The sequence below is a fragment of the Anoplophora glabripennis genome, unplaced genomic scaffold, assembly GCF_000390285.2.
Source record: "Anoplophora glabripennis isolate ALB-LARVAE unplaced genomic scaffold, Agla_2.0 scaffold2, whole genome shotgun sequence".
Lineage (NCBI taxonomy): Eukaryota > Metazoa > Arthropoda > Insecta > Coleoptera > Cerambycidae > Anoplophora > Anoplophora glabripennis.
In genome coordinates this window covers 1,675,407-1,692,114 of record NW_019416325.1, presented here as the reverse complement: position 1 = coordinate 1,692,114, position 16,708 = coordinate 1,675,407, and the positions used below count along the sequence as shown (strand labels likewise).

The 16,708-nt window shown below is 30.5% G+C and overlaps 6 protein-coding genes across 8 annotated transcripts; 3 read left to right on the top strand and 3 right to left on the bottom strand.

Annotated features, from left to right (window-relative positions):
• Positions 1-90: 90 nt before the first annotated feature.
• On the bottom strand, positions 91-1,034 carry LOC108916740 (BLOC-1-related complex subunit 8 homolog). Of its 3 annotated transcripts, none has more exons than XM_018723042.2 (3): positions 899-1,034; positions 459-636; positions 91-405 (listed from the first exon to the last, which is right to left on the bottom strand). In XM_018723042.2, exons 2-3 carry the CDS (start codon positions 611-613, stop codon positions 141-143), a joined length of 420 nt encoding a protein of 139 aa, XP_018578558.1. In that variant the 5' UTR covers positions 614-636; positions 899-1,034; the 3' UTR covers positions 91-140. The 3 variants fall into 3 exon arrangements, with proteins under 3 accessions (XP_018578558.1, XP_018578565.1, XP_018578552.1); XM_018723049.1 differs by lacking the exon at positions 899-1,034 and adding an exon at positions 698-877; XM_018723036.1 differs by lacking the exon at positions 899-1,034 and adding an exon at positions 688-876.
• Positions 1,035-1,681: 647 nt separating this feature from the next.
• Positions 1,682-3,115, top strand: LOC108916549 (E3 ubiquitin-protein ligase RNF220-like). The gene has a single exon (XM_018722832.2). It carries the CDS (start codon positions 2,030-2,032, stop codon positions 3,029-3,031), a length of 1,002 nt encoding a protein of 333 aa, XP_018578348.1. The 5' UTR covers positions 1,682-2,029; the 3' UTR covers positions 3,032-3,115.
• Positions 3,116-6,290: 3,175 nt separating this feature from the next.
• LOC108917020 (steroid receptor RNA activator 1-like) lies at positions 6,291-8,320 on the top strand. Its single transcript, XM_018723434.1, has 2 exons — positions 6,291-6,390; positions 6,443-8,320. The coding sequence occupies exons 1-2, from the start codon at positions 6,360-6,362 to the stop codon at positions 6,913-6,915; spliced, it is 504 nt and encodes a 167-aa protein (XP_018578950.1). The 5' UTR covers positions 6,291-6,359; the 3' UTR covers positions 6,916-8,320.
• LOC108917019 lies at positions 7,204-10,792 on the bottom strand. The gene is made up of 6 exons (XM_018723433.1): positions 10,148-10,792; positions 9,925-10,091; positions 9,686-9,800; positions 9,475-9,624; positions 8,647-8,759; positions 7,204-8,593 (listed from the first exon to the last, which is right to left on the bottom strand). The coding sequence occupies exons 1-6, from the start codon at positions 10,548-10,550 to the stop codon at positions 8,369-8,371; spliced, it is 1,173 nt and encodes a 390-aa protein (XP_018578949.1). The 5' UTR covers positions 10,551-10,792; the 3' UTR covers positions 7,204-8,368.
• A 1,137-nt stretch (positions 10,793-11,929) lies between these two features.
• LOC108916959 (UDP-xylose and UDP-N-acetylglucosamine transporter) lies at positions 11,930-14,170 on the top strand. Its single transcript, XM_018723329.2, has 5 exons — positions 11,930-12,421; positions 12,477-12,693; positions 12,747-12,887; positions 12,943-13,131; positions 13,188-14,170. Exons 1-5 carry the CDS (start codon positions 12,339-12,341, stop codon positions 13,599-13,601), a joined length of 1,044 nt encoding a protein of 347 aa, XP_018578845.1. The 5' UTR covers positions 11,930-12,338; the 3' UTR covers positions 13,602-14,170.
• A 133-nt stretch (positions 14,171-14,303) lies between these two features.
• Positions 14,304-16,342, bottom strand: LOC108916958 (RUN domain-containing protein 1). The gene is made up of 7 exons (XM_018723328.2): positions 16,209-16,342; positions 16,072-16,159; positions 15,674-16,015; positions 15,284-15,621; positions 14,734-15,234; positions 14,585-14,679; positions 14,304-14,460 (listed from the first exon to the last, which is right to left on the bottom strand). The coding sequence occupies exons 1-7, from the start codon at positions 16,340-16,342 to the stop codon at positions 14,351-14,353; spliced, it is 1,608 nt and encodes a 535-aa protein (XP_018578844.1). The 3' UTR covers positions 14,304-14,350.
• Positions 16,343-16,708: the final 366 nt, after the last annotated feature.

Below are 16,708 nucleotides of genomic sequence, written 5' to 3'. Positions count from 1 at the left end.
GTCACTAAAATTTAAAAGTTACCTACAGATAGGTATTTAGCATGTAAATGATATTTTAATATTAAAATTTTGCAATAGAAACAAAAAAAACTATATATAAATAATTTATTGAACTATGTACATAACAAAACGTTAATATATTAACTACTTGAAGAGGAATGTGTAGCTTTAGACATCATGTGTTCCACACGATTTGCAGTTTCTCGAACTACATCAGAAAGTTCTGGTAACTCGGGAAGATCTAAAGTAATATGAGCAGAAAGACGTTTATAGACAGAGTTTGTATCTGATTTTTTCTTCCTAGATTCTTCATATTTGAGCTGTTGTTTAAGAAAAATTGCATTTTTCAAATTGTCTTGAATATTTTTGAAACTATCTTCAGCCTTTCCCATTGCTTTCAGTGCTCTACAAACGTTAAAACACAAATAATATAATAATTATATTATATCAATACATACCCTACAGCATACTCTATATCGTAACACCGTCCTTGAAGTTCAGTATGTAATTTATTTACATCAACTCTTCTGTCCACCATTGGATTTAAAGCTTTTCGTACATGTTCTTGAAGCCTATAAAAAGCTAAAGACGGTTCATTTGCTACTATATGCATATTTTCTGATATTCTTTCTGTTGCTACAAGAAATGTATATTCAGTTATTGATTTTGATACTTTGAGAAACTTACATTTACGCACTTTCACTTCTAAGTCTGAATCTGAATTAAACGACATTTTTTAAATAAATGTATCAAATAATTACACCATAGTTGGAAATAAATCTTTATTTAAAGATTTGAATGTTTACATTCATTCATTTTGATAACTGCAGGTACAATTTTTGACAACTATACTAGTAACTAGTAACGTAGCGAGATATAACCATTCAAGAATACATACGTATTATTCTGGGATATGATCAAACTGACGTTTATGTAACTGTAGGGAAATTTGGGTGAGATATATAGAACACAAAACACAATGAAAATAATTGTGTAATTCACAGACAGATCTGTCTTTATGTATGGTATAGTTTTTATTTTAGATTTTTAGTTAACTAATCGGATTATAACCAACTCTAACCGAGAATTATTAAGGATTTTTTGGCGAGAAAACCGCTAACCCGGTTAACTATAGTTTGTTGAGGTTTGACGTTTTGGCGAGAAATGTAGTTAACCCGGTTTGGCAGAGTTTGCCTATCCATCAAACCGGACTTGTGGGTTGGTTTGGATATTAAGTTAATATTTCTATCTTTGTTTATTTATTTTCTGTTTCGTACCATCGTACCTAGTCACTACTTCGTTTTTTTAGAGGTTTGGATAGGTATAAGTTTTAGAGGTTTGGATAGGTATAAGTAATCGAGGATCCAAATAACTTTAATCGTAGATATGCATTTTCTATATTGTACTGTATAGATCTTTATTAACTTCCTTTTAGACGATACATTTACATTGAAATAGATAATATTTGTGAACAAGGTAAACCCATTTTGATATAATAACCATCTATACATTAACGTTATTTCATGGATGTGCATTTCAGATTAAGAATAACAACTATAGTATATAATTGCTAACCGGGTTTGATGTGGTTTGGCTCGCCAAAAAACCCTTATTATTATGCTGGCCCTTAGAACATAGAAGAGAACTACTACTACATTTTATAACGTTGTTAACCCTGTAGGTATTGACTGCTTCTTGTTTGAAAAGAGTGGGATTTGTTGATTATTTGTGATTGTGAATTTTATGATGGCTTTATACAAAATGTTTTAATAAAAATATATTAATGATATTATCGTTCAGACCACTTAAAACAATGGACAGCTGTATTAATAAAAATGTAGGATGTACTATTTTAAAATTTGAAAAGGCAAAGAAAATCATCAGAAAATTTTAACCCCAAAATGTAAACAAAACAGAAGGTAAATCCAAAAACATCCCCATAAATAATCCTGATCAGTAGAAAAATATTTTAATAAAATTAATTAAAAGTGCTGCTTAGGCCGTTCAAACTAGTATTTAATGGAAAGGAATGGATAATTGTATTGAGGAGATTGATATTCCTAGTAGTAGCTGCAATTCTGAAGAGAGTGGAAGAGGATGTAGAACTAAAAAGAAGCAAAACGACCCCTCATGCTGTCCAGTTTGTAGTGTAACTTTAAGACAGACAGAAATAGATTCTCATCTCAACTCAGAAATTGAGAAACTGAACAAGCTGCCATCATCAAAACACAAGATTAAAAACAACCCATCTAGTTCAACTAACGGTTCATCTTCAAGTGACAATAATACGGATAAAAACTGGGAAACCTTTCAAAAAGTTCGACTAAACAGGCAGAGCAGACAAAAGACTAAAACTAGAAAACGACGAGCTGAAGAAATTTGTCCAATCTGTAACAAAGAAGTAACCGAAGACATAACCCTACACGTGGAGTTGTGTTTGCGAAGATCTGAATCAAATGGTAGTGAAAGCGACGAAAATATTGATGTAGAAGCTTATGAAGAATATGAATGGGCAGGTCAGTCTCGTGTAAGAGCGACGAGTTTGCTGCAAGGAGGTATTTCTAGCCTTGGTACAACTATCAGCATGGCAGATGACGATGAGGACTTAAATGTTGACGGTGATGATACTCAGATGTATGGTTCGCCACAATATTCAGAAACTGATGTGATACTTCCTTGTGGTGACCCTGAAAATGTGGCACTTCGAAAAGCTGTTACTGGTACTGACCCAAAACGTTTGTGCTCTGACAAGAGTCGTTTAAGTGATTTAGAGTCGGTAGAAACTAAAGGAGATCCTATATTAGAGGTTCTGAAAAATAGAATAAAAGAACTGGAAAGTAGGGAGCAAAATAGAGAAGAGGTGTATAAGTGTTTAATTTGTATGGAACGATATCGTACTCCGGTTATATCTGTTTGTTGTTGGCACGTTCATTGTGAGGAATGTTGGTTGCAGACTTTGGGTGCCAAGAAATTGTGTCCGCAGTGTAATATGATTACTTCACCTGCTGATCTTAGACGAATTTACATGTGAAAAAGATTAATATATTTTTTAAATTAAGTTGAATAGGTACTATTTATTTTTTAAAACATTATGAAGTCCATTGTTATTTTTTTTATTAATGGGAAAGTTCAATAAATATATTTAGATAATTTTGTATACCTATACATTTTTTAAAACCTTTATTATGAATTTAAAAAATATTTAATTGAAATAAATGAATATATTTAACAACTCAACTGATATTTTATTAGAATTGTCAAATTTTGTCGTACATAAAAATCTTCTAGTTTTTCAAATATGACCCGAAAAGAAACAAATATTACTTAATAACTTATATTTTTAAAGATAAATATATAAATAAATAATGTAGAGTTATGGTTAATTGTATTATATAAAATTGAAGGAAGATGTTCTTTTTAAACAAAAACACAAAATACTTAATACTATTAATAAATAAATAAATATGATTTAATATAACAAACTTAAATAAGAACAAACAAATGAACACAACATTAATAATCACTTTTCTTTAGAGAAAAGGATTATTATCATTTATTACGAATATTTACCGTCACTTGTTATTTTAGCGAAATATATCTGAAAACTTTTATTAGCTAGCAGGATATATACTTAAGAATATGCAGACATTCATGCATTAGTTTGGAAATTCTGTACACTAAATATGTCCAATTTCCCACTGATCTGCAATATTCTTTTATGCATAATGCTAATAAATTAGAATAATTAAAAAAAAATTGTGATTTTACTGAAATACTATTTGTTTTACGTAAAATAAGAGATATATTTACTAAATATAAGTGACAAAAAAAAATCACAAAAATTTTTTTACGTGATTCATATACGAGTATATGACCACATAAAAATAATTACACAATGAACCAAAATAAGTTCAAATACCCTACAAATTCCATTATCATTTAATAAAACATGTGCACTTGTCTTACTTACTTAATGAAATGGGATATGATAAAGTATAATGAAATTATTTTTGTTGTGGTCGGTTTATTTAATGTCCAACTTCGATTTGCTCCCGCAAGCAGGACTTTAAAGCACTCAAAAATATCTTTCTTCCATAATCAGAAAATACCTTGTAAGGATCCTTTTTGGCAACTCTGGTAAATCTGTCACTAAAAAAAATATATTGAAATTCTAGGAAACATATTTAAATGTTATACTCACTAATCCCTACGGAAACTTTCCTCCTCATTTAAGAAAATTATATTCATGTCAATAACGTTACATTTCAGTTCATCATCTAGAAAAGATGTATTACATTGGATAAACATTTTATAAAAAATATTTACACACCACAAGCATAATCTAGAATAGCCTTATTAAAGATATCCATTCTTATCTGAAGTCTTTTCACTTTAGGTAGTTTAGGAGATGGTATCAAAGTAACAAGTGTAACTCTTGTATTTTTTTTCTTCAAATCAATGATGAGTTGCCTCAAGTCGTAAATCATATTATTTACATTGTGGCCCTAAATAAAAATGTTATATATAGTTTTTACTATTTTAATAAGATATCACTTAGCTTACAAGTAATAAATCTTGAAATCCTATCATAACAACTACTCTAGGGGCCAAATATATTGCATTCTGAACCTTATGTGTAAGGTCTGAAATGGTCTGTCCTACAGCACACAATCCACATTCTTTAGGACCTAAGAAAAGTTACAAAATTAATGTACATATTTTTGATGTATTAAATCTGTTTTACCTTTTTCTGGAACATAATATCCAAGCTTAGTGTCAGCAATATCTATGAAAAAATCATCTCCAAGCGCTTGATGTTTGTACAACAAGGGAAGCATACATTCCTGCAAAACAAAAAATTATCTTTTATAAAAAAAAGAATATGTACAACTTACAAGCTGCTCAAATTTATTAAATCTAGTTGATTCGTTGATAGAATTATTATTAATTGACGTGTGAATAAATGATCCCTGAGGAAAATTGGAATGAAATCTTTTTGGCCTTTTAGCATTTTTGTGATAAGAACCAGCTTCATAATTTTTTCTTTTCGTTTGTTGCTTCGGATTTGATTTCTGTTTCAAAATTAGTTGCCTGATATGTGTGGATTTTGGACTCTGCTGTATAAGGACTTCGTTATTTTGGCTATCCAAGACTATGTAAATATTTGGTAAAGTTAATATCCAAGATCGTAAACTTTCAGCGCCAAATTTTGTGTATGGAATGACGAACCCACAGTAGTTTTGAAACTCCTCATTAACTCTGTCTAGTGGTAAGCCATCGTTACCATAAAGGCAGATTATAGAAATAAGGATTTTCATTATTTCTTTCTCTTTATTAACTAAATCTTGGTCCCCTCCTACAACCATCTCGAAATTTGAGAACCACCAGACTCTGATATAAACGGATATCAACTGAAATATTTTCTAACAAATCTAAGTGAAGGTCAAATAAGAATGAAACACAACTTCTTTTTACATCTATATTTAAATAAAAAGTATAAGGTATACAATGGAAAAAAAAAACTTGTTTTTTTTTTGTATGTTAGTATTCGATATATGTTCCTAGGTTCAATCCTCCTAAATTTAAAAATTTGTTTGTGTATATAAATATTCTTATATGTAGAAAATTAATTTGTATTCAAAATATATTTGGGTTTAATCGTTTACTTAAGAAAATTGAATATATATACATATCGATTTTTTAAATGTTTTATGTATATAGATATTAATATTTGTAATTTTAATGCATATAAATGTAACTAGTGAATTATAAAGAATATAATTAGCAAAAATGTTTAATCATAGGGAAACATAAGAGTTTTAAATTAAAATCAAGCTCTAAACAAAAAACATACAATACACAATTTATAACAATGTTCCTTTTTAACTACTTTGAAGTACTCCTGTAAGGCACATATGAAAATAAAAGAATAAACTCATTCATTATTGATTGCATGATTGCTTTTGAATTTTGGCTTTTAGATAGTATTTTACACCAGCCTTTTATTATGTTATACTATATTCTATGTTATTCAATTTTAAATTCAATAGCATCGAAATCCTAACACGTGCCGTTTTCTTTTATTCCTCGTTTTAATGCCATGAATTGCATCGATGTATTACTATTGGTCCGTTTAAAAAATTCCAACCTCTTATTGGCTCTACGGAATCCATCACATCGAAATGTATAAAAGAACACGGCCTGACACAAATATTGCACGTTATACGAACGAACATAAATAAGTAGAAAGGAAAGCGTTATGACTTATGTTAGTTGAGATTTGAGTTCTTTCATTCAAATGTGAAAGTAAAATTGTGGTTAGGTTCCTTTTTCAATATTTTTTAAAATAATTAATAGATATGGAAAATAAGGACAAGGAAAAGAAGAAAGGTAAAGTCGATGTACTTTTATGTATACTTTCGGACATAATTTGCTGTTTCAGTTGACCCTGGCTGGAATGATCCACCAATGTTGAACTATAGCCCATCAAATCCACCACCTAAAAGTCGAATAACAAATAAGAGGGTTCCATTTCCTCTCACTACATGCAGTCCCGGTACTAGTTCTTCAAACACTTTGCCTCTCGGTTCAACACCTCCTAAAGCTTTCATCGTGTCACCTCCAATGCCAATACCACAAAACCAAGAAGTTTCGGAGGAGCTATTTAAAAATGCTAAAGACAATTTTGGAAAGTTTATTTTGACTCAAAAGAGTCAGAAAACTAAAGAGTGTATACATTTGCTCTATAAGTTGTGGGAAGAGGGAAAGTTTTCAAATGATTGCCAGAAAAATATATATTTAATGTCTCAGTATTTAGCTGAAAATGATGATGCTAGTGCTAAAATTATAAAGGACCGACTTTTAACTGAATTTAAAGACTCATGTGAAGACTGGCTAGTTAATTTTGTGATATAAAAGTTTTATATTTTTATACATGTACTGCATAAAATTAGTTATAGAGTAAGTAAATATTTAGTTTATTTTTGTTATGTATCGTTACAATTTCTAGTATTTATTAAAAAAATTTGTTGTATCTATGTAGTGCTAGCACTTCGTTAGTTTTTTTTGTTTTTGGTGTAAATTTTTATAATTCCCTAATGACAAAAAATTCACTGTCCGACAATTTGAGTTTGATACTTCCTAAAAATGTGTGTAATCATTACTATATAGAAATGTGGATCCTAGAATAAATAAAAAAATATGTTCAGGTAATGCTTTAATGTGCGATACAATTTGTTTTTTCTTACATGTATAAATTGGTTTTGTGCCCTTTGTTCTAATAATTATTTAATAAAAAAGCTATTAGCCTAAGGATGCTTGTAATTAATTTTTCTAATCCTACAGTTAACGGTTGTTACACTATTGCATGCAAATACATAACAAAAGTTGTGTCAAAAACTGCAATTATTTTTATCTCCAATGTACAGGCTGTATAATTACATGTACAGGTTGATATTAACAGCATGAATTTCAATTAAATTCCTTAAAAAAAAATACATCTTAAAAATTTATCTTGACGGAATTAAAAAAAAATGTTAACGATTTAATATTCCATATAAACATTTATTCTAAGGCAATGACGAATAATTCCTCTTAATATTAATGTTTCGCAATTACTTTTCAGTATTCTGGTATCATTTTTCTATAAAATTTTAAAAGATTTTCTTAAACTTATCCAATTCAAATATACATTTAGAGTATAGCAAAAAATTATTGCAAGATTATGATTTTATTTTAATACAAACTTTACACAAGATGTCTAAAAACACTGATAAAAATGGTTAATTAATTAAAAGATCTTTTTTCTAACTGGCCAACTAAAAATAAAGTACGTCGTATTTATCTTGAACACCTAGCCTTTCAAACATCCTGTGTTTCAAAAATAAGATGTGGATATGATATGTAGTGACAAACATTTACGATAAATAAGTTAAATATAAAATAAAATAAAATTATATATTTATTAACAATGTCAATAATATCACATAGTATTTAGAATTTCATTCTCTTAGAAAGGTGCACTTGTGTAAACAAATGTTTATATTATAATATTGTGCACTTTGGCGTGCTATTCTCTACACAATTACAAAGCATAAGAAAGTTAGCTTTACTTATTTTCTAGTGTTGTCAGAAATTTTGAAAAATATATAAAATTTGTGATAATTTTGTTTCTATTTTAGTGTTTCTTACTGTCGATGGAGAACCTGATAATTGACCTGATATTTAAGATTATTAAATTGTTTTAACAAATGAACATACTGAGAAAGATGAAAACATTTTTGTACAGATCAAATAAATCTGATAGATCCGCTTTTTAAAAAACGGTATTGCTAACTTTCTTTTGCAAAAAAACAGTTCGTAAAATATATCACACAATAACACTATGCCTATTAGATTTCTGATCTGGTGCATATTGCTCCAAATCCTCAGGTTGTGCATTGAGAGCAGAGTAATCCACGGGGAACATTATTGATGACAAACTATTTGGGGGGGCACCCAAGATATATTGCCCTGGTCCATTAGGATATCTACCCAGTAAATAGTTAGCAAAACATAAACGGTATGATCTGAAGTGGAGTGAATGGTCACCATTCTAAAATTAATGGCAGTTTAATGAGGTCAGTACAAGATTCTTTGAAAACTTACTGAAGTCATGGCTTGATATGCATGGTCCAATATTTCGCCCACTTTTACTGCGTCCAAACCCAAGACTGATGAATAAAATGCACTCAATTCATCTCTTGTGATTATACCAGTACCTATTAAATAAAAATGATAATTTTTTTAATAGGTAAGTATACTTAAATCTGATTCATTAATGTGATTTGATTTAAAGCACAATGGTTTTCAGGTTGTGTTGTGACCTATGTACTTGGTCACCGCCACTTACATACTTATATTGCACTTCCTTAGCTTCGGCTAGGAATCTTTAACCTGCCCTTGTTGTTTTCGGACTACGCTCAATGGGAGCGGATCTTCTATCATACCCTACGTTGGTTTCAGATCTTGCTGCCGGTTCTAAGGCCTCTAGAAACAGAACCACTTCTCAGACAATTCTGTAACTAGTTGCATCCAATGCATTCAAACGATTAACCATTTTTCACTGTCAGCGTCTTCAGTGTGAACTCTGTAAAAGCTTTGCAAAACTGAGTTCCATAATTTAAGGAAGTGCAATCCAAGTCTGTAACTGACAGAAGCCAGGTACATAGGCCATGGCATAACAGACTGAAAGACAATGATAATTTATATTATCATTGTAGACCTTGAAAGCCCTAAAACCGTGACGAGATTCTTTCTTTACGTCCTTTGAAAAAAATAATAATATGTATTCTATAGATATGAAATTTTTTTAAGGTGTGCCAATTAATTCTTATTTTTTGTGTTATTGTAGTTAACATCTAGTTTTCCAGTTTTCCATTTTGACATTGAGAAAATATTTTTTTAAATATTTTTCACTACACTAAAAAAACTTACCACTTCTGTTTATAACTTGAAACAATACTTTGACAAAAAACTGTAGCCAAACAGGAAAGTCTCCCAAATTTTTTGAGCCTTCTATAAGTTCAGACCATTTATGAAGCCACCCTTCTTTTGTTATGTAAGTTATGTCATTCACTGTAAACCCTATAAAAGATAATTAAAAATAATAAAAAAATAATAATACGAAAATATTTTTATACTGTACCTAATCTTTCATTTGATATGCCTGCTAAAAAGGTTTGTATGAAACCTCTTTCTATTTCTCTAAGTATATTAAATTCAGGAGAATTAATAGACCAGTCAGCAAAATGTCGCAGTCTCTTTTTATCCAACAAGCAAGCATGAAATTTTTTTACTAATTAATAAAATTGTGTTTTTCAAAAATATTTTGGAAATTAAATAACGTTTCCAGATAGAAATATATAAGTTCAAACTATTTCTTACCTCAATTAATGTCTCAAAATCTTGTTCACTGATTAAATTATCTTGATCATGGTCTAGCAAAGCAGTAAAAAAATGAGAAAATTTGTTATTTTGTGTTGGAGTCAACTGGTAACTATTTTTCTCATCTACATCTTCAGAATCTACACTGAATCTATCTACCCAGGTTGCTAAAATACATAAAACAAATTTACTTTTGAAAAATTGAAATACTATGTTTACATACTCCAAATATGTACACTCCAACCACTACTATCATGATGGCTTTCAGATTTATCCAGGCTGTCTGTTTTTTTGACAATGTTCTCGGCCTCAATTTCAGGTAGTGTACGCCAACGTTTCAATAAATCCTTTGTTTTATCTTTCGTTCTGTCACATGCTGATCTCCAATTTGCTATTATTTTATGAGGCACTTTTAAAGAAACATCGCTATGCACTTTCTGATTGTCAAACTCTTGAGTTAGTTCAGTTTTGAACTGTATTGAATTTTTCTCCTGTTTAAAGCTTCCGCTTGTGCTGGATTTATCCAAGCTTTTTGTACTCTTTAAGCTAGTCTGTGAAGTACCCAAGTCTTTGATGCTATTGTCTCTGCTTGATTTACTTAATTCGTCAACTGAACTTGTTTCCATTATCTTATTTTAAATACCATTGAAAACATGAGTAGCATATTACAGGTTAGTTTTTAGTTTCCAAAATAAGTACGTCATAAATTATATTCCACTTAATTTCACGAATAATAGCAAATAACATATTTTTAAATTAAAACATAATAACCCCTTAAAGATACATGTTTCTACAACTTCCGTTTAACATAAATAAAGTTAAATAAAATTGATTTTAGGTTACTTCGATTCGATTATATTAAGTCGTTTTCGATTTACCTTATTTAAGTGGGATATGAGGAAGCATAAAAATAAATTACATTTTTTTATATTAGTTTGCTTTGCAAATAACTTTGAAAGAAAACTAAAATTTTTCTAGGATTGTGTACATAACTACTCATTATCTCATTAAAATCGAAAACTGTCTGGTGCTGATCCTTCGATCCTTGTTTCATTATTTTTTATTGGCAAGTGGCAACACTGAAATACTAAACTGGTTATTTCTTTTACAATTCAAAGTTATTTTTTACGAAGAAGCTGCTCCTGTAGGTATGATTTTCAAGCAATTTATTTTTTAGAGATAATTTTATGACGTTATATAGAAACATGCAAATGTTCCAAAACAGACGAAAAAAAACAGTAAGGATAAAGGCCGTATTTCACTGAGCCTGAGCCACTTGGCCCAGCCAGTCTGGTGCAGCCTGGCGGATCCAGCCAAGTTTGAACCAATAAGTAACCTAGCACTGGACAAAATAATATCACACTATTGATTGGTATCTAAGACTGTATAGTCAACGTGGACAGTCCCGTGATACTAATAGACAAAGATCTATTAGTGTACGTAAGTACCTCCACCGCTGGACCCGCTTTAAAATGTAAGTTAGTATAAACCAGGCTTGTGCTGCCTGACCGAGGGGGGAACCACCTCATGTACTAGCCAGGATGAGTGTATACTCATTTGTTGCACTGCGTTTCAAACTTGGCTACCTACAATCGCGCTTGAAAATAACAGCCCTGTATACCAGCCTAGTATGAGTATGATGAGTGTATAATCATTAATCATTTGTTGCACTACGTTTTGAACCCGCCAGGCTGCACCAGCCTGGCTGGGCCAGCCTCAGTGAAATTCGGCCTTAACTATTGTGAATAGGCGAAGCTCTGAGAACATACTTTTACACGTTTTATGACATTATATAACAGATTATATATATATTCGAGGATTACGTAAATTCAATTTATGTATCAGAATCAGTTAATTTTTGTAAACCCCCTATTAATGTAATGCCGATGCGTCGTAAAAAAATGACTCGAATTAATAGCACAGCAAATAAAACAATTATCACTACTAATGATAAAATTAGAGTAGTAAATTCAGCAAACTTTATTTTTACCGATTTTTTTCGCAGTTTTGACGTAATGAATCATAACCAGAGAACAGAGAATATACGTGTCGCATTGTAATTGGAAACCGAATACTGTTGTTATATCAAAAATTCAAATTGGCATTGCCTTAGATTAGGTTAATCACCTCATTAAGAAGTTGCTTACTTAAAGGAGATAAGAAAATAAATTGGTAACAATTATATCGTATAACTGATAGACGGTGTAGGGTGACCGATCTTGATTTTTTGCAATATCATTATGTTATTTTATGATTATAATGTAGTTTCACAAACTCACGACAGCAAACGAATTCTAGTCACTTGAGACGGTGGTGATTAAGTAAATATTAGTGTACATGTCTAAAATTCGTGTTTCTTATATAACGCAATATTTAAGTGACCATAATTGTTATAACACATTAATATTATTAAAATGAACCCCAAAGCAGTCCAAGCAATAATTTTTACTCTTCTGGGTTGTATGCTAAATAATATATTTCTTGAATACATTATAAAGTAAGTAACGTTTTCTTAGGTAATTTATTTGATTATTATTATTTCCTTTTTATAGGTTAGATCCTGGCGCAGGACATTTAATAACATTTTGTCAGTTTTTATTCATAGCAACCCATGGCTTAATTTTTACTTCTAAATTTGGAACTGTTAAACCAAAGATTGACTTTCAAGATTATTTGAAATTAAATCTTTTCTTTTTCACAACAAGCGTTGTAAATAATTGGGCATTTGCGTTCAACATTCCTGTACCATTACATATGATATTTAGAGCAGTAAGTTTGGATTTATTTCATATTGAAAATAATCTCACTTTTCAATCTTTAAGGGATCTCTTATAGCCAATATGATTTTGGGTATTGTGATTGTAAAAAGAAAATATACTCTGGAGAAATATATATCGGTGTTACTTATAACACTTGGAATTATAATTTGTACATTATATTCCAGTAACACACAGGCCCAAGTTGTAAGTGATATTTAAGTATATATTTTTTTCCGGTGATACTTTATTTTTATTTTAGGCATGTTCTGATTGTGAGGGTGATTACCAAAATGTAAAAAGTGAAGTGTCACCTGATCACTTTTTCTGGTGGGTTATAGGTATTATTTTATTAACAGGAGCATTATTAATGTCTGCTGGTATGGGCATATTCCAAGAACAACTTTACAAGAAACATGGAAAACATCCTCAAGAAGCTTTATATTACACTGTAAGATATATTTCTTATGTTTTGCAGAAAACAATAAAGCATAATTTTTTTTGCAGCATTTATATCCATTGCCTGGATTTCTTCTATACTCTAGTAGTTTGATAGAACATGCATCAATAGCAACAAATAGTGAACCATTTACAGTGCCAGTTCTTAATGTAGGAATTCCTTTAATATGGGGATTTTTATTACTAAATGTGATTACTCAATATATGTGCATCAGCAACGTTTATATTTTAACAACGGAATGCCAATCACTTACAGTAACATTAGTAATCACTCTGAGAAAATTCTTCTCGTTACTGTTTTCTATTATTTATTTCCAAAATCCATTTACATTCGCCCACTGGATTGGAACTATCATGGTCTTTACAGGAACTTTAATGTTTTCAGAAACACATCACAAAATTAGGATGATGCTCACTTCCAGCAAGGAAACTAAAGTGGACACTGACAAGAAGAAAAAATAATTAGGAAAATGTTTTAGCATAAAGAAGTTTATCCTTGATGATAATTTATGTATACAATTTTGCTTTATATTAATTTAATTTATGTTTTAATTTGCTCCAAAGTGATAAGCACCATAAGCATTTAAGAATATCTTTATATTAATTGTATCAGTCAGGTTAGTTAAATAAGACTACATTTTGTTAAATATAGAACAGCAAATCAAACCATAAGGTTAGTCTATATTCCAATTAGATAGCAAATGCACCAGATGTGTACCATGTGTGCCAAATATTTTCATTTTACCATGTAAAAAGTTTTTTATTGAGTGATATATTCCATTATATATACATAGTGTATACAAATTATAAACTTTAAACATGTTTTAATATAGTCGTTTTTGATAATTTCACTTATATTTTTAAAATTCAGAGAAATTTTTTATTTTTGTAGAAATTTAAAAATGAATCATGCAATAAATGTTTCCTGTTATAATTATTTTTTACATGGTCAAAATAAATCCTAGAGGTGCCCTTCAAATGTGATTTTGTATTACTTTTACAAGTGCAAAAATACACAAGATATAATCAGATTGTCAATTTAAAATACAATTTTCGAATACAACTTTTTTATTTACTTAAACATTATAAATTATCAATGTAACATTAACACACACTAATTGATAATAATCCACAAAACAAATTAGAGATCACAGTAACAAAATGTCTTAAAACTAAAATGGTAAGGAATGACTAGAATGTGTAACTAAATATTAAGTAAATACATCTTTAATATTTTGAAATTGTCTAATTGCGAGATCGACAGGCAGCTCAAATTTATACCCTGATAAGGTGTCGAGACTTTTTAGACTGTCTTGGAAACCTAGAGAAGAAACATTTATTATTATTTTTAAACACAAACTTCAATTTTTCACACTTTCTGGCAAGTTTAATTTCTGAGTTAATCACTTGGGACTTGAATTGTTATTGCAATTTTTTTTACTCACCTGTCTTTGCAACATAGCTCCAAGGTTGGTAATGCATCTTCATCAACTGATTGCAAGTGAAAATTAGATTTAACCAGGGAACAAGTTTATTAGCACTAAAATCAATTAGAATTAACAAAACTATGGATTTTTAATCAATAGAATCTTACTTCAAAGCGGCACAAATAAATGCTTTGAAATGAGAATCAAAACTTCTTTTATATGGGGTATGTGTGGAAATAATATTGCCAATACAACAAAGCATATTGTGTTTGTTTGAGGAAGGAGCAGCTCCAGCTATGTCCAAATTAAAACTTTGAGACAACTTTCTTGCTGGGGTCGAATTGTATTTCTCACCATTTTTCATGTGATAATACTCTAGAATAATCTCCCAGGCATGTATTTGAGTATTAATAAGAGAGCTTCTTCTAGGAAAACACCCGATAAACGGAACGAGACTAGAACTTTGTGTTGAAGTTGCACCATGTTGGATAAGATCTCTTATACACATTGCTAAATATTTTCGCACAGCTGTAGTGAGTTGGACATTGCACATAATTGTTTGAGATTCTGAGTCACTGCTGTAGTCACCTTGAGTACCCTTATCTTCGCTTTGTTCTGCCAGTTCTCTTACCCTAGCCACTGCCATTTCGAGTTTTGCCCGTAAATCACTGCAAAAAGTGGTTTACAACATGCTAATGACTAACATTAATTTCTTACCCCCAATGATTTACTTTCATGGTTTTTTTCAAATCGTTTTTTCTAAAATGATTTGAGCCACAACCCAACTGTAATACGGCAAACATTTGTAAAATAGTAGCAGTTTTTTGTATTAAACCCAATGTAGTTTCACTCTTATAAGGTTGTTTAAGAGCATGATAAGAACAACCACATGAGCATTTTATATGCTTTGTATCGGCTTGTAAGTAACTTATGAATCTTTCCAAGTCAGCAACCTGTGTTTTCAATTGTGCGACAAGATGTTCTTTAACGCGAAGTGGACTCACTAGTTGATCAAGAGCTACACTTATTTGTTTGCTGACATCGGCTTGAGTCATCTACAAAAGCATATAATACACTTTTTTCAATAACATAAACAAGTATAGTTACCTGATGATAATTTTGCTCATCAAGCTCTAAATTCATTTTTGTCTTGAGCTCATTTAAAATAACACGCTGCCGTTCCAATAAGACATCCTGGGGAACTCCTGCTTCTCCGTTTTCAAAGGCATACTGTTCCAGCTCTCTCAGTTGAGATTTCAGTCTACTGATCAGTTCTTTTTGTTGTGTACGCCTTAACCGAACAGCTTCTGCTAAGCTAGCTTCATCCATACGTTCTTTTACTAGCCCTACATCTGGAATTCCTCTGAAAGCAAATTCTTCAAGAGACTTTAAAAGTTCCTCTTTATCTTCTGTAGGAGCAATAACTACTTGGCGTAACCGAAATTGTACCTAAATCGTTAGGTTAGTAATCAGTAGAACAGTTTTGGTGACAATTTTTTTTTTACCTGTGCAAAATGGGTAGTCAAGGCAAATAATGAAGAATTTAGAAGTTCTTGTTCTTCCTCTAGACTTCGTATTTTTTCCAAAGAATATCTATAATATTACTAATGAGAATCGATTTTTGAATGATAAAATTACCTACTGATGCTGGTCACAATCGAAACTTAGTTTGTCTAAGTCAAGATCACTCTCTTCGTCATTTGGAGCACCTAGAGGATCCCAACGTTCGCCGGTGGGTCGTTCTTCAAGAGAAAAATCTGGTGTACCTGGATCCATGTTTACATATAACAACACCGTTCTGCTACCGTATGGTTGACAAAAATGTACTACAGTATAGTTAACATTATACTGATATTCTTAAAATATTTACATTGAAATGAGATTCAAATATGCACACTGATAGCAACGAATATTTCATGATAACATAAATACGTTGCCTCAACACAAGGTATAAATTTAGATTGGCAATGACAGTATTGACAATAAGAAATGACAACTTAAAAATAATCATAACAATCTTCTTCTTCTTCTTCCGTTAATGGTTAAAGTCGTCAGCCGTCTCGATTTTAAATTTTTGCGTGTATTACTTTTTTTATAATATCCTCTGTTGTTTATCCGAATCAAAAGGTTTGTATTATATAA